Source organism: Meriones unguiculatus, chromosome 9, assembly GCF_030254825.1.
Source record: "Meriones unguiculatus strain TT.TT164.6M chromosome 9, Bangor_MerUng_6.1, whole genome shotgun sequence".
In the NCBI taxonomy this organism is placed as follows: domain Eukaryota; kingdom Metazoa; phylum Chordata; class Mammalia; order Rodentia; family Muridae; genus Meriones; species Meriones unguiculatus.
Genome location: NC_083357.1, coordinates 119423617 through 119448315, shown reverse-complemented (window position 1 = coordinate 119448315; position 24699 = coordinate 119423617). Strand labels below are relative to the sequence as shown.

Sequence of the window (24699 nt, the reverse complement as noted above, 5' to 3'; positions counted from 1 at the left end):
CTTTGTTTTACTTTGGTACTTTTGGATATTGTATGTAAAAACAGGTGTGTACTTGTGTCTGACTGCCTGTTTGTCTGAATATGTATTATTCGCACTACTTCATTTATAAGTTAACACTTTATCAGTTAGAAATAACACTTCTTGGGCAAGCTTTTTAGAGCCTTGATATGAGACAAACTATAACTTTTATTGAAAAATAATTTATCACTTCATGTTAAGAAGTGATAAGTTCATTAGCTAAGAAGCTAAAATGTTATCTTTAAAAACTAATGTTCTCATGTTTAAGGTGTCCCTCTTTTGTCCATTGCAAGAATCTTAAGTGAGTCTTTAGATGACATTAAGTTGTGATATTGCATTGTTATTTCAGATCTATGGTAAGAAACCATCTTTGGGTTAAGAATTCATATGGAATATGAATTTCTGTGGTTAGGCTTGCTGATAACTTACAGCAAGATTAATAGAATTTTTTTTTTTTTTTTTTTTTTTTGGTAAGAAAAGTGAACTGTTTTGCAGAAAGCCATTGTGAATTTGGCCTTGTTATCTTTCTCAGAACTATTGATTCAGATCCATGTATTTATGTGAGGTTTTTAAAATAAGAGTACACTAGTTTTCAGCTAGCACTTTTGATCTCTCCACACTGGCATCTTCATGGGGGTCAGTCACTGGAGAGGACTGAACCACAGTTATTTAGACTATCAGTCTCTGCAGTAGCTGAGATCTGCTGGTCTGGGCAATAGAGATGCTCTGCCCCAGGAACTCAGCTTGTGTGGCACCCATACCATCCTCTAGCATACTTTCCCAGTCTGTGCTGTTGCTCTCTCCAGCTGCTAGAAGTGAAACTGCTTAGGGGAAATAATTTCTGTACATGGTTCTGAAACTATCCATTTCAGGAAGAAATTTGTATAAAGGCAACCATTCCTAAATAGGATATATATGTATCTATGTGTGTGTATGTATATGTATCAATCTGAACTGCCATATATGCCAATGAATAAGAGATAAACAAGTCTTGAGGGATACACAGCAAATATCTTTCCTAGCTTTACCTTTTTAAAACATGACAAAAATCAGTTACAAGTATGTTCCCCAAAATAGCCATTTTATTAAAGTCACAACCAATTTACTTTTATAAAATGTTCTTTAATATTCTACCTCTTAAATAACTGTACTTGTATCACAAAACATGATACAATGACCAAAATTCTAGTTGTTGCTACTGAATTTCCAGAAGTTCTATCTAAAAACTAAATAAGAATTAGTTTTGAATTTTATGTTGTTTTGACTCATCTAAGACATTGATAAAAGAAAAATCTTGTTGTTTTTAGTTTTTAAATTTGAAGAGTTGATAAAAATTCAGAAGATAACTGAAACTTTTCACACTGTCTTGTTAGTGATCTGGGGAACACAGAAGAATAGGGGGCAGAGAAATGTTAATCCATCAGAAACAAAATAACTGCTGGACCCTGGTCCAAAAGCACAGAGAGGAATTTCCCCTTCCTCCCTTTTGCCTCTCCTTGGCCTGATCTGTCTACTTTTCAAAGCAGAATTTTGTTTTCTCAAAATGTACCAGACAGGAATTTGTTCAAATTCCTCAAAACCAAGCCAGGAAACTCAGAAGCTTCAGGCATTCATGGCAGAGCAAGACAGGCATGTCTGTGAAAGCAGGCATGAATCATTGTAACAAGCATGCAGGCTTGCTCCTGGGCCAACCTAGGGATGTGGCTCAGCTTCATTGAGCCACAGTTGCCTCGTTTCAAAATAAGAGACTGGTGAGAATGAACTTTCAGGCTATCAATACAGAATCAAAGCATTTTCTAAGATGGCTTTCTGTTGGTATCCTTCAGAAAGTCTTAGGGAGCTCAGGAATTGCCCTGGTTTGATGGTATTGAATGGAGCCCAGACTACTATTGGTCTCCTATCCTGAGGTATAGGTGGGTTGTTTTCTTTCATACATTCATGAACCTCTTTATGACTCAAGATAAAAACTAAGGGAATTCTCTGGCTGTGAAGTTCAGAGCAAAGACAGCCCAAACAAGCTGTTCCCTAGAAATATCAAGTGCCACATGAAAGAGCTTTTCCACAATATGCACAGAGAAATTCCCTTTGTCCCTTTATAAACTTGACTAATTTTTCGGGGTGTTTGATACGTGCCCATGCAGCAGCAGCAATGCATTTAAGCCTAACAGAATTAGGACACGCACCTGCCACACGAGGGGCTTATTTGTAATTGCTAAACATCCATCGGTATTAAGAAGGCAGGAACGGAAAGCAATGAGCAAACAGCAGCTTTGCACAAACATTTGGCTACATTTCCTCCGAAAGAGATGAAAACTGAGGTGCTAATTTCATTGAAAGACTTTGTTATGGAGGTTCATTAGAATATCTCTGTCAGTACATCAGAAATTAATATTACTATTTTTTCTTTAAACTACTGCAAACATTTTCTTGTATTTTTAAACAGTGGTTGTTACAGCTCAAGCAACTGATTTAAAAAGTGATTTATAAGGTACCACACACACACACACACACACACACACACACACTCTCCAAAAAGACTCCTGAAAAGCCTACAGTGACTGATGGAGAAGAATAACAAGCTATACCTGCTGGATAACTAATTAAATAAAAAATAATAAAATAATTAAAGCTTTGAATAAGTGCTTTATCTGTCAGACACATTTCTCTCTGTTGGACTTAACTAGCATTTCTGGGAGAGATATTTTTACAATTTTCTCTTGTCTTGAGCAGTAATAGAAAGTTCATGTCTTCTCATCAGCCACTCTCAAATACCTGACGGTTCTTTGGGGTCCCCAGCATACACACTTGATAAGAAGGTAGCTTGCCAGCTACCTTGCCAGATTGTCTCTGGTGTGGTGTAATAGTCTTGCTATCATGCCTAAGGAGAATATAGAAAGACACCTCATTCAAAAAGTAAGAGGCAAGACCACGGTTGCCCAGAGCTCTGTGGCTCAGAATTTATTTGCTTTGGTACAGTATAATACTTGAGGCACTTGAGGAAAATATTTTGAATGAGGCTGGGCAGTGTTGGCAATACCTGTGATCCCAGCTCTTGAGAGGCAGAGGCAGGCAGATCTCTGTAAGTCTGAGGCCAGCCTGGTCTACAGAATGAGTTCTGGGACAGCCAGGGCTATACAGTTCAAAAGACAAAACAAACAAAAACTCCTTGAATGAGTCAGGTTTTCATTCTCTTTTACTCCTGCTCTACGTAATTGTTTTGTACGTAGTGTTGTCAAATAGTTTGTGAGAAAACCTAGCAGAAACACACGTTGAGGTGCACAGAGTAACATTATGAGTGGAGAGAACCAACAAATGACTTGCTAACACCGCTAAGGCTGCAGCTTGGGGTTAGCCAGAATCTTACCACAGGTCGGCTGTGGTGCTGTGAGGCCTTTCTTAATCCCTGCGCTGACTGGTGTGAGCAGAGGGCTGTGACTTCACGCTCTAACTTAAAGCTCTTGTTTTAATCTAAGGTGTTCAAATGCCCAGTTCTAATACTTGAATTTGCAGTGAAATTCATACATCAGAACTGCCACCCTGGCTTCTTTGTCTGGGTCTCTTTTGACCAGTTCCTAATAAACTTTTCAATGATTGGTGGCAAAGCTAAAGCACCAAAAGTGGTCGTGCTCCTGGCACCATCAGTTCTGCTTGCCCTTTGGGAAAACAGAAGCTTCTAATGTATAATGGTTTAGTGTGGTGGTTATAATGGCTTAGCCGGCAGCGTCACGACTGCCCAGAGGAATCTGAGAATTTCAAGGCCAGCATGGTGACCTGGTTGGTCCAACATCAGATGGATAGGAATCATGGCCACTTGGAGTGTTAGAAAGAGGAACAGAACATGACTTGTGGTGAGTGTGGGCTCATTAAGTCAGAAAATAAATCCCAAGAGGTGTCTTTGATCTGAAGCCACTGCTCCTCAAAGGCAAACAGAGGCAAGGGGTACTCTGCACCCCACCCGAGGAAGCACGCAGTCTCCCTGGAAAGTACCCAGGCACAGAAAGCGGGAAGTGTTTGCACTGTCATGTGGCTGTGACCTCCCCGGAATGGTTCTAATTTAATACCCAAGCTTCCCTGCCAACGTCAGCATTCAGCCGTGTCAACACTTCTTTTCCATGTGTGAATAAAACCACTAAAGATCTCACTCCTCCCTTTTAGGGATATTTTCTACTCAAAATGGGGAGGTTTAGTCAGATTCTACTCTGAAGGAATATATTCCAACTAACAAATGTTATTACCTGTGAGATTTTAACTTAGAAAAATATGTAAACATACAGCTTCATTTCCCTATAAACTGATTTTATTGCAGAATTTTAATTCTCCATACTCACTAGTTTCAGGAGATTTATTATTTTCAATAATGAGACATAGTTGTGCCATCATGAAAAAAAACTAAGCATACTTCAGAAGCATTAGATTTATGAGTATATTTTAAAGATTGATTGATTGTACATATGTGTACCATATGCATGCAGGTAGCCGCTGATACCAGAAGAGGATGTTGGTCCCCTAGAACTGGAGTTACAGGTAGCTGTAAGCCACCATGCAGGTGCTAGGGAACTGATCTCAGGTCCTCTGGAAGAGCAACAGGTGCTCCTCACTGCTAGCTAGGGAGCCAGCCACTTTGAATACCTTTTAAAGTGTTTGGAGCCAATAAGTCCTTTTATGTTTGTTCCAGGTTCAGGAGCAATGGATAAGATATATCTTATTTTGCATCAGCTTGCTTTGTTGTGTTGACGCCCAAGTGCTAGTTTTCAAGCTGAGTGCATAGTACTTGGTAGTTGAGTATGCAGAATAGTTGTGTTAAAGATAATTATCATTATGGGGTTACACCGCACAGAAGATAATTGAGCTAATTATTTGCAGAATACACATTAGAAAAATTAAACATGATTTCAAGAAATAGAACACACTGTTCATGAAGGTTTCTCTTGTTCAGATAAAGTATTCATTAGAAAATTCAAAAGGTGACATCATCCCAAATAAACCAATTTTAGCTCATATATTGTTCAATAAATTTCTGCAATTTAAGATGGGCCTTCTTGCTAATTCCTGTGTCAAGGTGCTTATTTCCTGAAAGTGAATATAGTCAGCATTAGTTGAAAAGCTTTGTAAGAAGATGCCCAGCATCAGTATGTGGCGTATGCAAACCTTTGCAAAGATGTATGAACCTCCACATAAACAAATGTGCATACATGCATACATCATCATCAACAACAACACACAACACAACACACACAACAAAAATACACACAACTCACAACACTACACAACACAACAACGCACGCAACAAAAATACAACACAACAATACGCATACAACACACAGAACATACAACACAACACAACAACACACACACAACACACACAGAACAACATACAACATAACACAACACACACAACAACAAACACACACAACACAACAATACACAACACAGCAACACACAGAACAAAAATACAACAACACACACAACAATACACATACAGCACAGACAGAACAACATACAACACAACAACAATACACACACAATAACAATATAGAACACAACAATAATACACACAACAACAGCAATAATACAAACACCAACAACACACAACACACACGCACACATACACACATGCACATGCATACACACGTGAGCACACTCACAGTAGCACACCATATCTCCTAACCCCAGAAAGGGAACACATGATGACAAACTAGTAACTACACCAAAGTCCAACTCAGGGAGCTAGGAAGTTTCTACTGCGGCCACCCACAGGAGCGTAGGTGAGGGTCGCCTGCGGGAGCACAGACCGCTCACAAGTGGCTGCACCGTTCAAAGCCACCCAGCACAGGACACGTGCCCCAGTGCTCTTGCACAAGGCAGCTCGGCAGTCTGACATGTCCGAAGACTTTTCCTGACAGCAGGGATGGCAGCTTCCCCAGTAGTTGGCCACTCCTACAAAGCGGGGCGGGGCCTCGCACATCCTGCTCTCCCAGATGGGTAAAGTTCTGTTCACCTCCTGAGTCTCAACAGCTTTCTACTACTCCTGGAGAAAATGTTTCAATTCCGAGAAACCTGCTGTGCCACACACACACACACACACACACACACAATAGATAAATAAATAATATATGTGTATAAATAACTAAGACAGGAAAGCAATGCACACAACACAACACCAAAGATAATCAAACGTGACTAAACCTAAGCTACAAAAACATACTGTGCTCAGTCTAACACAGGCACCTATAGGAAGCTCCAAGGTCTCTGCTTACCATCGACATGTAGATTTCGGTCCTTCTTGTGATGATCTCAAAGCATTGGTGGGAAAGAACAAAAAGAGTGAGTGGAATTGGAGATGACAATCCAAACATGACTATTGAAATGTTGTTTCTCACACAACCTCAGTTTGTGCCTGAAGGGTCTGGAGTGGCAGAGTGGTTTGGGAACATGCTTTATTATTCTACACAGAAGAATGCATTATTTCCCGGCACTACCATAGAGTCGTTATTCATTTAATAAAAATGTGGCTATTTAGCAAGAAATAATACTTTGATAATGAAAGTTGACCAAACAATACAATGTAGTATATCTAAAGAAAATAATTTCTAAGTATCAGTGTTTTCCATGTTTCCTTAGTGTGACGCATGGGCTTTGAACATTATGTTTGCACATAATTTAAGTTACTTTTAAGAATCACACTCAGTCAACTATAAGATCATTCTCTTCTAAATTACCTGTGAAATAATCACATTAAGCAAGCAGTTATTTTTCTTTCAAAAACTAAATATTGAGAAACGTTTTTATATCTTTGAAGACCTACGTGATCAAGGGCTTGAGGTGACAGCTCAGTCCATAAAGTGTAGAAGGCACAAGGACAGGTGTGAAAAGTCAGGCATGGCAGTGCTGGGGAGACAGACACAGGCAGACCTCTGGGGCTCACTGGCCAACTAGCCTCGGCTCTGTGCTAGACCCAGCCGGTGAGGGACTATCTAAACAAACAAAAAGTCAGCAAACCCAAGGGTGATGGTTGTGGGAAACAACCCTCAGGCTTGATCTCTGGCCTCCCTACGCATGCATGTATGTGTAAACACACACACAGATACATACACATCTACATGTCCACACATACACATCTACATGTCCACACATACACATCTGCATGTCCACACAGATACATACACATATACATGTACACACACATACACAGACACATACACATATACATGTCCACACATACATACACATATACATGTACACACACATACACAGACACATACACATATACATGTCCACACATACATACACATATACATGTACACACAGATACACAGACACATACACATATACATGTCCACACATACATACACATATACATGTACACACACATACACAGACACATACACATATACATGTCCACACATACATACACATATACATGTACACACAGATACATACGCATATACATGTACACACACGTACACACAGATACATACGCATATACATACACACACACATACATACGCATATACATGTACACACACACACATATACATGTACACACACATACATACACATATACATGTACACACAGATACATACGCATATACATGTACACACACATACACACATACATACGCATATACATGTACACACACACACATATACATGTACACACACATACATACGCATATACATGTACACACAGATACATACACATATACATGTACACACATACAGATACATACACATATACATGTACACACACACAGATACATACGCATATACATGTACACACACATACACATGCATATACATGTACACACACATACATGCACACATACATACACACACAGATACATACACATATACATGTACACACATACACACACACACAGACAATATCATTATTGCTCAGTTTATTGACGTTTCCTCAGAACTTCTTAATGCCCAGAACAAAAAGGAATGAGTTTTAACATCAGGGGGGTCATAGTACTGCCTGAGAGAATTACATCTCTTTGGGGGTTCTGGGGACTGTCACTTTAGCGTTCGTGGAGTGGAGACAAAGTGGGAGTGGAGTCCCTTGGATAGCAGGGGACTATGCTTATGAGAAGCCAGAGGAAGGAGCAAAGGACAGACAGTAGGGCCCAGGTGTCAGGGCACAGCTATGGCCTCTTCCCCAGGGCCAGCCACCACCAGCCATGGAAAACAAGATCCTACATTTCACTTGTACCCATTTTAAATTCTGCTCAACCCCTGAAAATCTTTCTGGAGTGCTTTTCTCGCCGTGTGTTTGCAAAGCCAGTCACCAAAGGGTAAAAAGCAGTGTAGAGAGCTCTCTTCATTTCCCCCACAACCTGCTGGGACACCCTCAGAGCCACAGGAGCTGATGATGCAGAGGGTGGGAGCAGTTTTTAAAGCAGCCCCATCCTCCGCAGTCTTTTCATATATTTTCAGTTTTCCATTTTATCCCCACACCTGCTTTATGAGCTGCACGGTGGGTTATTACTGACTCCTTCTTTTCCCTTTGCTGAATTAGGGAAAGTGGAGTGAAAGCATCAAAATTACATGCTGCACACACTGTATTGCCCTTAATTCCAAATAGCATCTTCCCTGTAGATGTAATACAGACTTGAGCAGGGACATGGGGGGAAGGGATGAGAATTTTATGTTGACAATTCCCATCTTACCAAATAATGTACCATGGGTAAAGCTGTTAAACTTTAATAGTGGTTCCTAATGGATTTCTGCAGCCACTTTTCTGTTTCCCTTCAATAACCAGGGGGAAATAATGGATGTAAATTGGTTATATGAAAATTGTCCTTTGTATTAAGTGTAAAGCAGGCAAAAGTGCATGTGTCAGAGTATGAGCTGGTGCTGTAGTGACTGTTTTCTGCTGGTTTTTATTCTCTGTGCTGCTCAGTTCTTAGCTTTTGTGTGTGTGAGAAAGCCATCCTGTACAAGTTCTTTGATATATTATAAACTTACCCACAGTCATTCATAAAAAAATAGTTTGTTCAAATAAAGATAACAGTTGAAATTCGTCTCTTACAGTCTAATCTCAAACAGGAAAAGCTAGAACATGGCATTACAGGTATGTGGCCTGATAAGTGAGTTCAGGTTCTGGTCTTATCACTGTTCCGGGTCAAGATATTCCGTAAATGGTGGACTTCGATTTCCTTCTCTCCAGCAGATGCTCAGGAGTTGAGATTTGCCCTTGTCACCACGTCCCACATTCCCACCTAACAAGACAGAGACCCCTTAGCTAAACACGTAAAGCCAACTATACGGTAATAACTCACCAAAGTAAAACTATAGTCTTAAGATGGAAGCTGTATACCTCATATTCACAATTGTGTGTGGCAGATACAAAATCAGCCTCTTCGAAGTGTAGGAAAAAGCACCCTGGGAATAACAGATGTGTGCAACCCACTAGGAGAAACTGCTTATGTTCAATAGCTTACTGATAGCTACGGCTGAAAACAGGTGTGTGTGTGTGTGTGTGTGTGTGTGTGTGTGTGTGTGTGTGTGTGATGATACATACCACAGCACAAACATGGGGGACAAAGGGCAGCTTTGGGAGACAGTTTTCTCCATCTACCTTGCTTTGAGACAGTAACTTTCCTGTTTCTGTCACTAAACTATGTGTTTCAGGCTAGCTGGTCCTGCAGCTTCTGGGAAATTCTGCCTCTCCTTCCATCTCACAAGCATTCTGGAATTACAGAGGCCCGGCTCTATATAAGCCTTTTTTACACTGGTTCCAGACATGGAACTCATCAGGTTTCTGCCTCTAGTACCCATATCTGCCAGCCAACAATTAATTTTCTATCTTAAACAGCTAAAAGAAAGCTCATCTGAATGAGAATTACCCTCACTTTATTGTCATATGTTATAAATGTATATTAAAATGCAGTGCCATTTTATGCAAGGCAATTAAATATCTGTCAAAATAAATCTAAAAACTGCACTTAAAAATAGAGGTAGTACATAAAGCAAGTGACATTCTGCACAAATAATATTATACATAAAGTGATTTGTAGTGAAAATTCACCAGATAGGACTCCTCTTCCCTTCTCTCTGCTTTTCTTTCATGCTTCTATCTCTCACAGTCTACATTTGCAGTGACTTTCCACCTGACATCCCTGCGTTTCTTCTGAACACTTGTGTTCCTTCATGTTCACCCTTCTTCCTCCATACAGAGATGTGATGAGTCCAAGATTCTTACAGACTTCTTAGTTTGGCCATTCAGACACATGAATACCATACCTGCATTGTTTCTTATAAATAGAATGTTCACTGGTGACTAGTGATTATATTCCACAATAATTTAAGTCCTTCATGAAGGTTGAACTTAGGAGTCATTTACCGATCAGTCTTATGAGGGTACACATCATACTCATTTTACAGACAACTTTAAGTACACTGCAGACTTTATGTTTTCTCACAAAGTGTTATTATTGAACAGGATGTTTCTATTCTGTGTTGATGGTGGTAGTGCCTAAAGTGTCTTAGAACTCATCATACTCCATTATCAAGGCTTTTCAGAAATTGCCAGTTAATCCCCACAGGAAAAGAAATGGTGCACGCAGTGGTCATTGAGTTAAAAGGAATGATGCTGTCAATTAGACATCCAGAAACTTGTTCCAGAGAGATGGGTGAATACCATTTCTCCAAACTATCATTATGAATCCTTGAATATGACTGCTTGAATAGACATGCTTTAGTGTCTATAAAGCATCTCATCGTATTTACAGAATAAAACATACCCATGTTCTCTAAACCAGGTGTTCTATAGCTAACCAGGTATTATAAACTTCATTGTCATTACCAGAAGTCTGTTCAGAAATATGCTAGTTCCTAAGTCTTCAAGGTGCTATAGGATAATTTATAGTCCTGCATCATGAGTCTTGAGGCGAGTTCCACCAATAATCACTGGAAACTAAGGTAGTTAAGTCCCCCAGGGAGAAAGTGACTTCTCATTTCATCCTTATTAAAGTTATGACAGGTGTTTCTAACATCTGTAAAGTACCAAGCCTCAAGCACTGAGGTTCCATGCCACACAATTTTCAAAGTATCCTCTACCCATTTAAACATTTGTTTCATTTCCCATGTTCTGAATGCCTTAAACATGTAAAGACACAAAACTGTGCTGTTGTTAGTGATACTAAAATCACCATGGCTTGCAGTCAGATACAACTTTACCAAATCCTAAGAACACAAAATGCTACACATAAACTTCATCCCTCTTAGAGGAACTTCTGCTATAGAGACAATAGCATGAATAACTATTGGTTGTCTGAACAGTGTGGTTCCATCTGCTGTCCTGTCCTCACAGGCACGAGCATATTCACGGTCTATGAGGCTTCGTCTCAGGAAGGCTGGGTTTTCCTCATGTACAGAGCGATCGACAGTTTCCCACGCTGGCGCTCCTACTTCTACTTCATCACACTGATTTTCTTCCTTGCCTGGCTTGTAAAGGTACTAGAAAGACCGTGTTCAGAGATTATGTATTCTGTGATTCTTGGCAGGTTTTTTATTTCATTTTAGTTTTATTGATCAACAGGCTGCTTCATCGCCAGTGTTTGTCATTTCCTTGCAGAATGTATTTATTGCTGTCATCATCGAGACGTTTGCAGAAATCAGAGTACAATTTCAGCAAATGTGGGGGACTCGGAGCAGCACAACTTCCACTGCCACCACTCAGGTATGGCTTTAACTGGATGATAACAGTCCATTCGGCCTCAGGTACATCCCATGCTCATAGCTGTGAAGCCCCAGGGAATGCTGCTTGAACACTTGTGTTCCTTCATGTTTACTCTCCTTCCTCCAAACACAGATGTGATGAGGCCAAGATTCTCATAGTCTTCTTCCATTCAGACACATGAATGCCATAGCTGCATTGTTTTGTATAAGCAGAATGTTCATTGCTGCAATATGGAGCAGTGGGAGAGTAGATTACAAATACAAATGAACAGGTCCAAAGACAGAGTAATCACCCCAGACCTTTGCTGGGCTGTGGTGAAAGTCATCTAATTGTTTAAAAGTGCCATTGATGGTTACAAGACAAAACTAAAGTTGCCAACTGTGCTTACTATGGACCTTTGATTTGATACCAAGACCACAAGTCCTCAAAGGCTCCCTGAGTAAATACAACAACGGAAAATTTGCTTCTCTGTGAACCTTTGTTAGTGTGAACTCAAGCCTCTCCAGTGGTCATTATAGAGAGGATTCGAAGTGTTGGTGTTGGAACTATTTAACTCAGAACAAACCAATCAAGGAACTATAAAGAACACCCTCAGTCCCCACAGCAGGGCTGTGGTTCTTGAAAAGTCATCTACATTCACTGTGCGTTGCTTCTCCCAAGAAGCTAGAGCCTGAGACATACAAAAGCAACAGAGCATTCAACTATACATGAGACATTCCGAAATCCTGTTGTTTACTTACTTATTTTTGTTTTCACATTTTGCTGCTTAGAAATAGGAAGGACAGACTCACATATCTTCTAGAATGAACAGAAGGAGAGAAAAAGAAAATCCAAAATTAAAAAAGAAACTATTCAATTTTATAACAATTATTTGGGGATTAAATAATGAAAAATAAGTTTGCAAGTGCTTATATCTATCAGTTGGTGGAAAGGTCTCTATGGAAAGCTCAACGTGAAAATTTTATTTTGAAAACCTTTTGATTAAACTTTTAGCAATACAATGTTCAAGCGTCATTAAAAATAAGAAGCTGACATTTATGATGACATAGATATCACAATTACCCTAAGCCTTTGTTAAAAGGGAAACCATGTCAAAATTATTTCAAACGTGCATGTAAAGAAATTAATATGCTGCATAGGTTATGTCACAGATGCCACGTTGTGGCACTTTCAAGGAACCAACCCAGGAAGATCTATTTTTTGTCTAGCCGGTTAGCCTACTGTGAGGTGTATCAGGGTTTCAGGCCCTTCCTGGGGCCAGCCTCTTGACAGGCATGTTCTCCGTGACAGACATTGAGATGTAAATGGCGCATAAAGCTGTGAATGCAGCTCTTACATGCAGTGTTCCCAGGTGAAGGCCTAACATGTACCTAAAATTTTTGCTTAGTAGGTAAATCTGACAGATAAAATCACAACTGGAAAAGTAAAGCACCAAACCAGCTAGCAGTTACAAGAGAAGAGACAATGTTAAATTTTTGAACAAAGTCATATAAAAAATTATTTTGATGCAAAATTGCACTTAATGTGGAGGCATAAGTCAGGATTTCAAGAGGGAATGAGTCTGGGTGCTCAGCAGAGGTAATCACGCAGAGAGCTGTGAGACACCTTCCTTAAGGAAAATGGTATGGCTGAGGACCCGGTTGCTAAGCAACCAGAGCTCCTGCAGGCTGCCTCTTGGAAAAACACCGCTTAGGCAGCCTAGCAACAGGCCTCAGGCTCCGCCTACCCTCAGTCACCGCTTGCAATAGGACTCAGAAGCTTTTGTGTGTACAGAAGGGAGACAGAACATTTGCCATGACTGCTGCATTGTAAAAATCTGACCAAACTCAGAGCCTGGGCTGCTCTTTCACTGGTTTAAAGCACTAAATCACAAGTGTCTAATTCTGACTAAATAGTGATAAAATCATGATGATTACTATATGGTACACAGCTTTTTGGACATAATTTTTTTTTGCCTTTATCTATTATGTGGGAAATTCATGTTCAATGTTTTTGTTGTTGTTTTTTTTGTTTTGTTTTGTTTTGTTTTTTTGCCAATGAGCTAAAAAGGACTGAGAATATTGGACTTGGCCATGCCTCTAGGAATCTGAGCTTCCTATGTCCTGCATGTGGGTGGAAATGTACACATGTGTATAGACTTGGATACACACATGTACATTCTGAGGATAAAGTAGACCTTTAGATACAGGCAGTTCACTGGGAATTGGCCCTGATATTTCAGAGGCAAAACAGAATCTGTGATAATTTTTTTTCTTTAAAATATCAAAACAATTTTTTGTTGTTGTTTGTTTGTTTAAGTGGTCACTACCCAGTGTCTCTGAGAGCTGGGTTCTGGTGGTGCGTGTAGGTAGTGTTTGCTGAAGGAGGCAGAGGCAGAAGAATCTGAAGTTCGAGGCCACCCTAAGATACAAATGTCTGAGAATCCACATAGAAACAAATTAATGAAATATTTCTTGCAAACGTTTGTGTGAAGAATGCTGTGGTGTGCAACAGGAAAATAAAGGCAGATGAGAGGTGATCCTTTCAGATTCCTAATCAGGTACCTGTCTGAGCAGTGCTGGGGGCAGTGCCTGCATCCGGCAGAGTTCTCGGTATGGATAACTGTTGTCACACACTCAGAAATGAGCTGGTGAACAGAGCAAGAGGTTCAAATTCCAGTTTCAAAATATACCTTGTCCTCAATAGAATTTCCCATTTTCTCTTTTTCAGGATGTGGCCCTAACACTGCATGTTAATATGTGCAGACATGAGCTAGGACAGCAAACACCTACCTCGCTTTACATATCTGCCATCTCTTTCCTAGACTGGCACATGCTAGAGAGGAGATGATCCCGCTTAGTCCAGAATAGAACTGAAAAACCCATCAAAGCCCAAGGCCACACTGACAAGTACCAGGAGAGGACACAGAGGAGGCAGGCCATGCATCTCCTTTCATAAGGAGTGGTGGCCCAGTGATGTCCTTTTGAAGTTCTGGCAAATAAGCATTGTGCCATGTGAAGAGAACAGTATCCTTGAGTCTTTCACCCGAACTGAGCACTTTTGCTGACAAACACAATCTGAATTATTATTCTTTAAAAAGCTAGAAGATGGATAAGGGTAGAGTTGATGCAAGTAAAAGGATGATTTTGAGTCATTCTTTTCTTGCCTTCCTGTCAACATCCTCAGAATTTGCCTAAATCAAACTCTCTGAGAACATGTGGTGCTCAGCAAGAAAAGCAAAGAGACCTAAATGAAAGACACATGAGGAAAGATGGAAAGAACTGATTCACCCAAAAGAAAAGAAACTTATGCATAACCTAATGATCAACTTGAGAGAAAAAAATTCTCAGTGTCCCAAAAGCTGGCAGTTTCTTCATGAATAGATATAACTCAGATGTGTGAGAAGATAGTGAAGGGATGCCGTAAGAGAAGGACTGTCTCGGGATGATGCAAGAGTGGGTCCTTCCAGTGAAAAGTGTTGGGGAGGGGATGAAGCATTTACCGCAGGAACGCAGGACTGAAAATTAAGCTTTGCAATAGTGACTCAGTAAATGTATTCTTTTGCTGACTTTTTTCTACTTTGTTCTGAGATGAGGGACCCCACTTGGAGACTGAGTCTATGAGCTACATTTGAGCAGGGGTTTTAGGCATTGTCCTTGGTTAGGGCTCAGGTTTTTTCTCTATCTATCTATTTATTTATTTATAGTTTTACTTTTTGGCTCCGTTAATCTCCTTGTGGAGCTCAAGGTCTTTCTATCTCCCCCTTCTTTCATAAGATTCCCTGCACTCTGCCCAAAGTTTGGCTATGAGTCTTAGCCCCTGCTTCCATGCCTTAATCACTTTTTCAGAATTCCCCCTAACAATAATATTATTTTTCTTACCTCACCTCAAGGGGTAACCTGATGGCTGGGATAATATTTTGTCCATAGAGAAAATAGAATTCTTAACTGGTTTGTAAACCAGGCTGCCCATTACAAAATTCTAACATTTCAAATGTACAAGCCTGAGCTATTTCACTGGGCTGGAGTCCTCATGCTTTCCCAAATGCTTGTACTAAAAGGAGAGTGTTCACGGGTGTCCGTTATCTTATGATGGATAACCCCCCCACACACACTAACTGATACCATCTTCTTGAAATATTGAAACATATCAGCTGTGGCGCGGAATAGAGTGACTTTACGAACTGTCTTACTGATTCCCACAGCAACATTATCCATTGCAGATTTTAAAATCACAAAGATGGACAATGTAAGAATCTTCTCTAATTGTAGGAAACATCAGCCTCCATTCAGGTTGCCCATTCTTTTACTCAATGAGAGGCGCTTCCTCCTTTAGTTAGCTGTTGCTGGCCACTGTGGATGTGTCCTCTAGGCTCTAGTCCCACGCCCACATCGCTGTTCTGAAGAAGGCAGCACCTACTGCTGGATGACAAGGTCCTTCCCAGATATTTAACAAGTGTAATTGGAACATCTCGTCCAAAAGACAGGCAAGCAGTACCTACCAAAGGCTTTAAAGCATGCATACTGTTTAATCAAAGAGATCCGTGTCTATGAATTTGCCCTCAGACTTTAGACAGTAATCAAAGGATTGTATTTGAGGATGTTTTGGAGGGTATAGAAAAAAAATCAAAGGGCTGTGGATGAAGTTCAGTGATTGAGTCCTTGTCAGTATGGGCAAAACCCTGGGTTCAATTTTCAGGACGCCAAACAAATTCTAAACATTGATACTATATTAGGGATTATACTGTACTAAGTTGAACTTTATTGGCATGAGAATCTATGGACAACCTGCTAGTACAAAAAGATCTCATTTGTGTATGTACATGTGCAGGTGTGGGTATGCATATGTGCATGCATGCACAGACATGTTAAGTTCCTGGAAGTTTAAAACGTCACTAGTGGTTATCTCTTTGGATATTGGTTAATTCTTTTTCATATCTCATACACATCTCTAGGTGCTTAGTAATAAACATTTTAGAAATATAACTAGATACAAAAGTCGCATGGTTAAAACATGGGAACCAACAGTGTATATTCCACTGTGTATGCCAAATGCACAATATATATATCTTAGATAATGTAGATTGTGTCCTTTATGGATAAAGTTGAAGGAGATCAGTTGGGTTGGGCTTGCCCACCCACTATCACCTTTCTGTTCCACTTTACAGTTTCCCTTCCCACAGTTACATATACAATACCTCCTGTAGCTGTAACTCTCAGATCTGTATACAGGCCAGCAGAAAAGAAACACGGGAAGAACAAGAAGGCTGTGCTTACATCCTGTGAGCTATGGTCAATATGAGCTGCAGGAAAGGATAGAAGCCTGTCCTGTTGGAGGCTTAGTGACCTCATAAAATGCCCAGATATTGGAAGACAGACAAAGAATGACTGCTGTCCCACCCATCATTTCCCCAGAGATCTTAGTCCTTGGGATTCTCATATCTGCTAGCCAGCTCTGTTCCAACCTCAAGGAACTACAAAAATCATATCAGCCGATCTAAATATTGTATGATGTGAGAGCTAACGAAAGCGGGGCTTGTTTGCAATTCTGTAAATTTATTTTATACACAAGGGAACTATTCTTCAGAGAACTATTTTGCTGACAATTAAATTGATCCATTTGATTTTGGTCTGCTGGAAAAATAATTTAACAGAGAAAATTATTTTTCCACCAATAAAAGGAAATATTAGCCCCAGGGGTGCTTTGTGCCTGACAAGACAGTATAGGAAGGATCACAGAAAGTTCTTAGCCAGTGACTGAGAGCATAGGCTTTGACATTTGCCCTTAAAAAATTCCAGAATCATGACAGGGTCTTTAAAGCCCACTTTAATGAGCTTTTTTTTCCATATATGTCTATATTCTCATAATGAGCCCATTCGTGTAGGTGGTTATTGGTTCTGCCACCAAGAATAACTTTTAAGTTTTTTTCCTAAGGAGAAATTAACTTCTGTAAGTACACAGTTGGGACTCACTATTTGTAATCATATCTTTGGTCAAAGAATCTTTGCAAATGAACACCTATTGTTTAAATATAGTATTAAATATATATTTTAATATTAAGTAATATTACATGGCCTGTGAGGAGAGGTTCTTATTTCCCATTGTCTAAATCATGATACAGAGAAAATTTTTCTTCCTGAAAATGATTTATAATCTCTCTGGCTACAATTTGAAAGCATTATAGAGCCTATGTACTATGTCACTCAGATTTCCATTAATGATTACCCTTTACAACAGGAGGTAGGACCAACATAAATCACGAGTAATGGTAGTAATTAAATGTTTATGTTTATAAAAAGAGACTTTGGGCAGAAACAAAACAGTAAATTATTATGATTAAAGGCTTTATTTAGAAAAACTTTATTTATACTTTATGCCATTAAAACCATAAACACAACGCACACGCACACACACACGCACACACACACATACACACTCCTGGGGAACAAGGTAAGTGGGAAGTGTCTTCCAACTGGATATAATGTTGATGGATGAGAACTTATGGGCCGCACCACAAGGTTATCAGGTTTCAGGTGGGCCAATAGCATCTTGAATTTTATCTCATCTAAGACTTCCAGAGCAATATAAATTATATGTTCCCTTTGTAAACACACGAATTAACTTTCTGTTGAGCAAATTAATTGTGACCTAGTTAAAATAAGTGCATAAAGTCAGCTAAGCACCCTCTGGTCCCCTACCATTGAAAAGCTGCCCGTCTCATTCCCTGCGTTGACGGTAAACTGCTGATATTATTTGACATGAGAGTGTTTTCTAGTTCACTCAAGGAAAAATACCAACTATTTTAAAAATCTTTTTACATATACTCAGCAGACAAGACATAATGCTTAAGAATTCTAAATGTATTTCTTGCATGGATAAAAACTGATGATTACTATAACCAGCTAAAATACTAAAGTATTTTTTGTATAAAGGATATTTGTAAGGCTACATATGCAAAATTTATGTAAGGCAGAAACTGCATGGCATATAACAATGTTTGTTCAATAAATGAAAGCTATTATCATTGCTCATGAGAGATTAATTATTCGTTTGTTTTCAGTATTAACATGAGTGTAACTGAAATGATTCATGACCCAAATATATATCATTAAGAAGATAGATTTTCAGTCGTATTTAAACACATAGAAAGCTGCAGTCAGAACTGGAGCTCTCCGTGTTCCATGCTTAATATCCCTGACTCATCTCTTTGTCTTAAAGATGTTCCATGAAGACGCTACCGGCGGTTGGCAGCTGGTAGCTGTGGATGTCAACAAGCCCCAGGGACGCGCCCCAGCCTGCCTACAGGTACAGCACGATACATTCTTAAAAATTATTCAGCATGGATCTTTGACTTTTATTTTACCCAAAGAAATTCATAGGCTCCAAGCTCTAGAGTTTCCATGATCTTTCAAGAGGGGAGAGCCAATGTTTTATTCTACCTTGTATTCAGGACCTAGTTAAATGTCTAGCAGTGCTACTCTGTTTTCCATTGCTGTGATAAATACCTCCACCAAAAGCAATTTGGGTAGGAACGGGCTTATTTGGCTCACATATACAAGTCACAGTCGGCAGGAACGGAAGCAGAGACCATGGGGAAATGCTGCTTATTGACTCGCTGCTCATGTCTCATTCAGTGTATTTTCTTAAATCTTCCAAGATCCAGGCAGCACCACCTCCAGTGGGCTGGGTTCCAGCCACGACAATTATTAATCAAGAAAATGCACACAACTTGTCTATTGGCCAATCTGATGGAAGCATTTTCTTAGGTGAGGTTCCCTCTTCCAAGATGGCCCTTACTTCTGTCAAGTTGACAAAAAACTAACCAGCAATCAGTTATTTAATAAACTTGATGAATGAAGGCACACAAGCAAAATCATTCCGACGGTATCTAATCAGTCATCAGCTTTGTTGCCATGTTAGTCCTTCTGAAAATGTTTTCTAAGACTGTTTACAATTTATATTTAGAAATTGTTATTTTCTGATATAATATTTTTTCCAGTTTTTTATGTTGCCTCTTCACTTTTTTGCACATTTACTTGTTTCTATGTTTTAAATAATGGAGGTTAAGTTTATTATTCCCAAATAAATAATGTAAATATTAAATATTATTTTGTGGTTTTCTTCTAACCTAGTTTGATTGTACCGGCATCACTAATATAGCAACTTTTAAACTAAGAATAAATAAATGAAAGTCCTGTAGCCCATGAAGCACCTCCCCTGTCCAACCTGAAATGACTTTGTCTTTCTGCCTTCCCTTCCCTGGCACTGGTCACAAGTTAGGGTTCCCCTCCTAACCTGCACTTTGTAGTATGAGCGCAGGAAGGCTGGAGAAAAGGGACATTAGGGGCCTGGGCAAACCAATCCTTACAACCGGGTTTTCTTCTCTTTGAGGTAAAGCTGCCTCTAGCATTCAGCAACCATTCCCACCACATAATCTGAGAAAACTATATGAACATCTGTTTCAGATGAGAATTGTTTTGTTGTGATGTTCAAAGCATGTAACTTTTACAAGTAGGATCTGGCATCCCAAGTCACTGTATATTCTGTACCTTTCTCTTCTTCTGAGACACATGACTTTTCTCTTTTGTTTCTTTCTATGCACCTGTCTCATTCGCTTATACAATCACTACGGCTTCATTCTGGTTCTGGCACATTACCCAGAGGCTGGTGTCCTACCACACAAGTTCTCAGAAGAAAATCACCAGAAAACTTGCAAAATGAAGGTCAACTGAGAGGAAATGTAATTTTAGAATAGGTCACAAAATGTGAGACACATTAAGTTCAAGAATTTGGTCATGGAAATTGAAATTGACACAGGTGCTCTGCTTAAAGAAAATACAGTTACAATCACCTTTTAGTGTCAGTGGGGTTGGGTACACCACAAGCTCACATGGACACTGGTTTCTCAAGTCTATAAATGCTCAAATCCCTTGTGATAGACTGAACATCTTTGGTGTCTCTCATAATGTTTCCCTGTTAGTTTCTGATTCTGTTCATTTCCTTTTGTTAGTTGTGTCAAGAGTCTGTCTGTCTTGTTTATTTTCTCAAAGAACCAGCTCTTAGATTCAGTTATACTTTGTATTTTTCTTTTTTTCTGTCTCATTAATTTGGAGATTTGATGCTGGTAATAAAGTAATTATTGAAAGATGTGTTAGTTGCAATTGTATAGTTTGTTTTGGTGCTTTTTTGTGTTGTCGATGGTACTGTTTCATTATTTATAGCTTTTTTTCTTACAATTTCTTTGTTGGTTACTCATCTCTTCAGCTTGTATTTTCTTTAAGTTTGGTCTGATGGATATAAAATACTTAGGCTGAAATATTTTTCTTCTTCAGGTATTGCAAATGTTTGGAGGAGTGCATTGCTCTAAATTGCCAATTTTGCTCTTTTAGGCATAGAATACATTGCTTTAGGCTGTTCTGGGTGTCAAAGTTTCCATTGAGAAATCAGCCATTTCTCTGATGGGTTTTCCTTTATATGCAACTTGTATTTTTTTTTCTCTTGCCTCTTTCATCACCCGTTCTCTATTTTACCTAGTTAGTGCTTTCAACTATAGTATACCATGGGGAGTTTCTTTTTTGGCCTTATCTATTTAGTGTTCTGTATGATTTTTGTAGCTGTATGAATCTTAGTTTAGCAGACTTTTTATCTATGATTATGTTGAAGATCTGATCTATGTCATTGACCTGGAAATTCTTCTTTCTGATCTATTTTATAATTTGAAGGTGTGGACTTTCCCCTCACATTTGTTTCTTTCCTGTGGTTTTCCTTTTAATTTTCACATTCTTTTTTTTACTTCATGTAGACATACTTTATCATTGAGTCCTGATAGTCTCCCATCTCCTTAATTCTTTCTGCTTTTAAGGCTTTTCCTTGAGTTGGCTAGTTGGTTTATTGAGTTATTCAATTCCATCTTTGTTTCTACTTGAGTTCTTTTTATGTTTCTATCATATGTTTTTATCATTTTATTGAATTCCATTTTCAAATCCTGGATTTTCTTCATCATTTCCATCAGGCGTATGTTTGTGTTTTCTTGGGCATCACTCAGGCATTTCTTCTTTTTAAATTCATTCTCTTTAAGTTCACTGAACTGTAGCTTTGTCTCTGCTTTCAATTCCTTTAATTATTTAAGAAAATTTATGATTTGTTCTTTTAAACTTTGTGTCACAGGATTTATTAAGGTAATTCTTATTGCATAAAAGTTCTGTAGGGCTGATTGTGGAAGATAGTGCCTCAAACTTTCATATTGTTTGCATTTTTTATAATTTTTATTTTTTATATTAATTACAGTTTATTTACTTTGTATCCTAGCCATAGCTCCCTCTCATTCCCTCCCAATCCCACCCTCCCTACCTCACTCCTCCCTGCCCCTCTCTAAGTCCACTGGTAGAGGAGGTCCTCCTCCCCTTGCATCTGACCCTAGCTTATCAGGTCTCATCAGAACTGGCTACAATGCCCTCCTCTGTGGGCTGGCAAGGCTGCTCCTCCCTTGGGGGGAGGTCTTAATGCTTTCTGGGCATCTGGCCTTCTTTTGTCAGTTCTGTGTCTCAATCAGACAGGGCAGATTAGGACAGCACACAGGATCTACAGGCTGGGTTAGGCCTAAATGTTGGATAGTACTTAAATGGAATGAAGTCAGCCAGACACAGGGAACTGGGCTGGCATGTAGGATATGTGTCCTTCTCAAATCCTGGATTGTGGGAATATACCCAAGGGGTGAGGGGTGAGGGTTCTGCATGAAGAGAAAGATCAGTTGCACGCCCTATGCTAGGCTCTAGAGTGCTATTCAGGATTAAGATGTTGTAATTCTTGAAACTTTTCAGAGGGCATATAAATGTGAGAGCCCTGAGAGGCAGTGTTGACTGTTCTTAGTCACTTAAGAGGAGTAGGTTGTGATTTGTTATTAGTTTGTGCTCAAAGAAGAAATAAAAAGAAAAAAGATACAGATCTTAGCTGTGTGGAGAGGTTGCATGTGGCACATGAGGGGTCCAGCGGTGGGCAGGGCATATCTTGGCTGAAGTCTGCAGTTTGGTGCCAGTACAAGCAAGGGTGGCCAGATGACATGAAAACACTGGATATGGGACCCAGGATAAATCTTGGGGGGTTGATGAGCATGTGTGTGAGTGAGAGGATTAGGCTGAATAGCATGGCTAGACTCTGGGAAAAGATATACTGGACCAGTCTAAGTAGAGAGGCTGGAATATGGCACTCAGGGGACCTGTAGATTGGGGGAGACAGGCCAGTGGTATTGTACAGCAATAACTTTCTACCTTCCAAACTGAAGCCAGTAAATGCAACCATCTTTCAAACATTTGTTGGCCACTTCTGAATTTCTGCAGATGTATAAGCAATTTTCAGATTGCTAACATTGCTCTTGCCCACTTGTTGGCTAATTATGGTAAATGATTTTCAGAAATCTCATCTATGTCTAAAGTATAAATCACTTGTATAGGAATAAAAAGCAATAAGAATATCGAGTAGGGAGAAAAATCCAAAGCATAGATCCTAGAAGCATGGGTGCATACCGTGTACTCTGCGTTTTAGGCAACAAGGCAAGTCTCTCACATGATGTCATGAAACCATTTAGAGCGTTTCTTGAATGTGTGCATAAGTGTGGGTCTAAGAAAACTGAAAAGTTATAATTGACTCTTTCAGCATCAAACCCACCATTAGGTAGCTATTTAAGTGCTGTTTTTTATATGAGCAGCATCTGTGTGAAGGGGTCACTCTAATGCACGATGAAAAGAAGTAGATTAAGTGGGAAAGTCGTTTCTTAGCTGCAGCTGTGACAAGCCATCCCCCAGCCTCTCAGGTATAAGTGTTTATCTTTGACAGTTTGACAAATGTGGCTGCATTCGTGGCCCTCTCTTCCAACACATGCAGACCCAGTGGTCTCTTATCACAAAGAACATCTGACAGGAAAATGAAGGTATGCATGAGATATGGAGTGTTCCTGCTAATTTCTCTCTGATAACATCCCATGCCATTCCTTCTGCAAGGGAGGTGAAAGGCTTTTTTCCACAAACAGGTCAAATTATGACAAGATTATTACTGTAGTGTTTTAATGTTTTTTAAAGAAAACTTCCGTTGAAGGTGAAGATTGAGAGGATGTGAACAGTGTGATATGTGTATTTTGAGTAGTGGAGTGATATCCTATATAGCTCTTAGAATGTCTGTCTTCTTAATGAACCTTACCCCAACTGATATATCATTTCAAGAATTGTTAGTCCCTGTGAGAAGTTAAGTTCACTTTATCAGCTAGTCCCTTCTATCCTGTTGGACCAGTGTGAGGAGATGGAAGGTCTAATGTAGCCAAAGACCATGTGGAACAACTTTCCAAAGCTTTTTGACTTTCAGGTTTTTTTTTATATGACCAACGGAGATAAAAGTATATATCAATAGGAAGTTATTTGGACTAATTCAAATTTCCAGCATAGGCTGTGGAGATAGTTGGCCATTCAGCCTGAAGACAGAATTACCTTGTCCTTAGAACATGCACAGCCTCACTCACCACTTGAGGGCATTTGCTTAATTCTAGGAAGTCAGTTCTTGCACATCCCCGTGGTCAACTGACCCAGCCTGTGGGCCTAGGGCTGGAATCCGCCCTTTCTTCCCACAGGCTTTGGAATTGTTTCTTTGTCCTTGTTTGTAGATCCATTTGTTTGTTTATTCCACTTTATAGATAAAACATTTATTGCATTGACACATGTATATATTGTGGATGGCTAAAGACAGCTAACTAACATATACACCTATGTACAGACACACAGGCACAATGACATGTTCCATTTCTTATATCATTGGCTTAGAGAAAAACTTGGGGAGAGGAACTGAATAATAGTGTTTGAACGTCTTTCTTCCACTACTCTTTTTCTAGCATGAGAGGAAAACATGGTGAAATTCTAATGTCTTTATCTTTCTTATTATCTGAGTCTAGAATATGAACAAGGTCAATACATCACTGCTTACAAGCCACGAGTTTACATTCTCCTTCCTGATTTTTCAAAATGTTAATAGTG

At 39.4% G+C, this 24699-nt stretch overlaps 1 protein-coding gene across 6 annotated transcripts in view; it reads left to right on the top strand.

Annotated features, from left to right (window-relative positions):
• Nalcn (sodium leak channel, non-selective) overlaps nt 1-24699 on the top strand; it is a 303181-nt gene that overhangs the window by 72126 nt on the left and 206356 nt on the right. For all 6 annotated transcript variants that reach the window (XM_060391666.1, XM_060391663.1, XM_060391664.1 and 3 more), the window contains exons 8-10: nt 11336-11478; nt 11600-11704; nt 18902-18988. In XM_060391666.1, coding sequence (XP_060247649.1) covers nt 11336-11478; nt 11600-11704; nt 18902-18988 — 335 coding nt within the window. The remainder of the gene's footprint in view (nt 1-11335; nt 11479-11599; nt 11705-18901; nt 18989-24699) is intronic.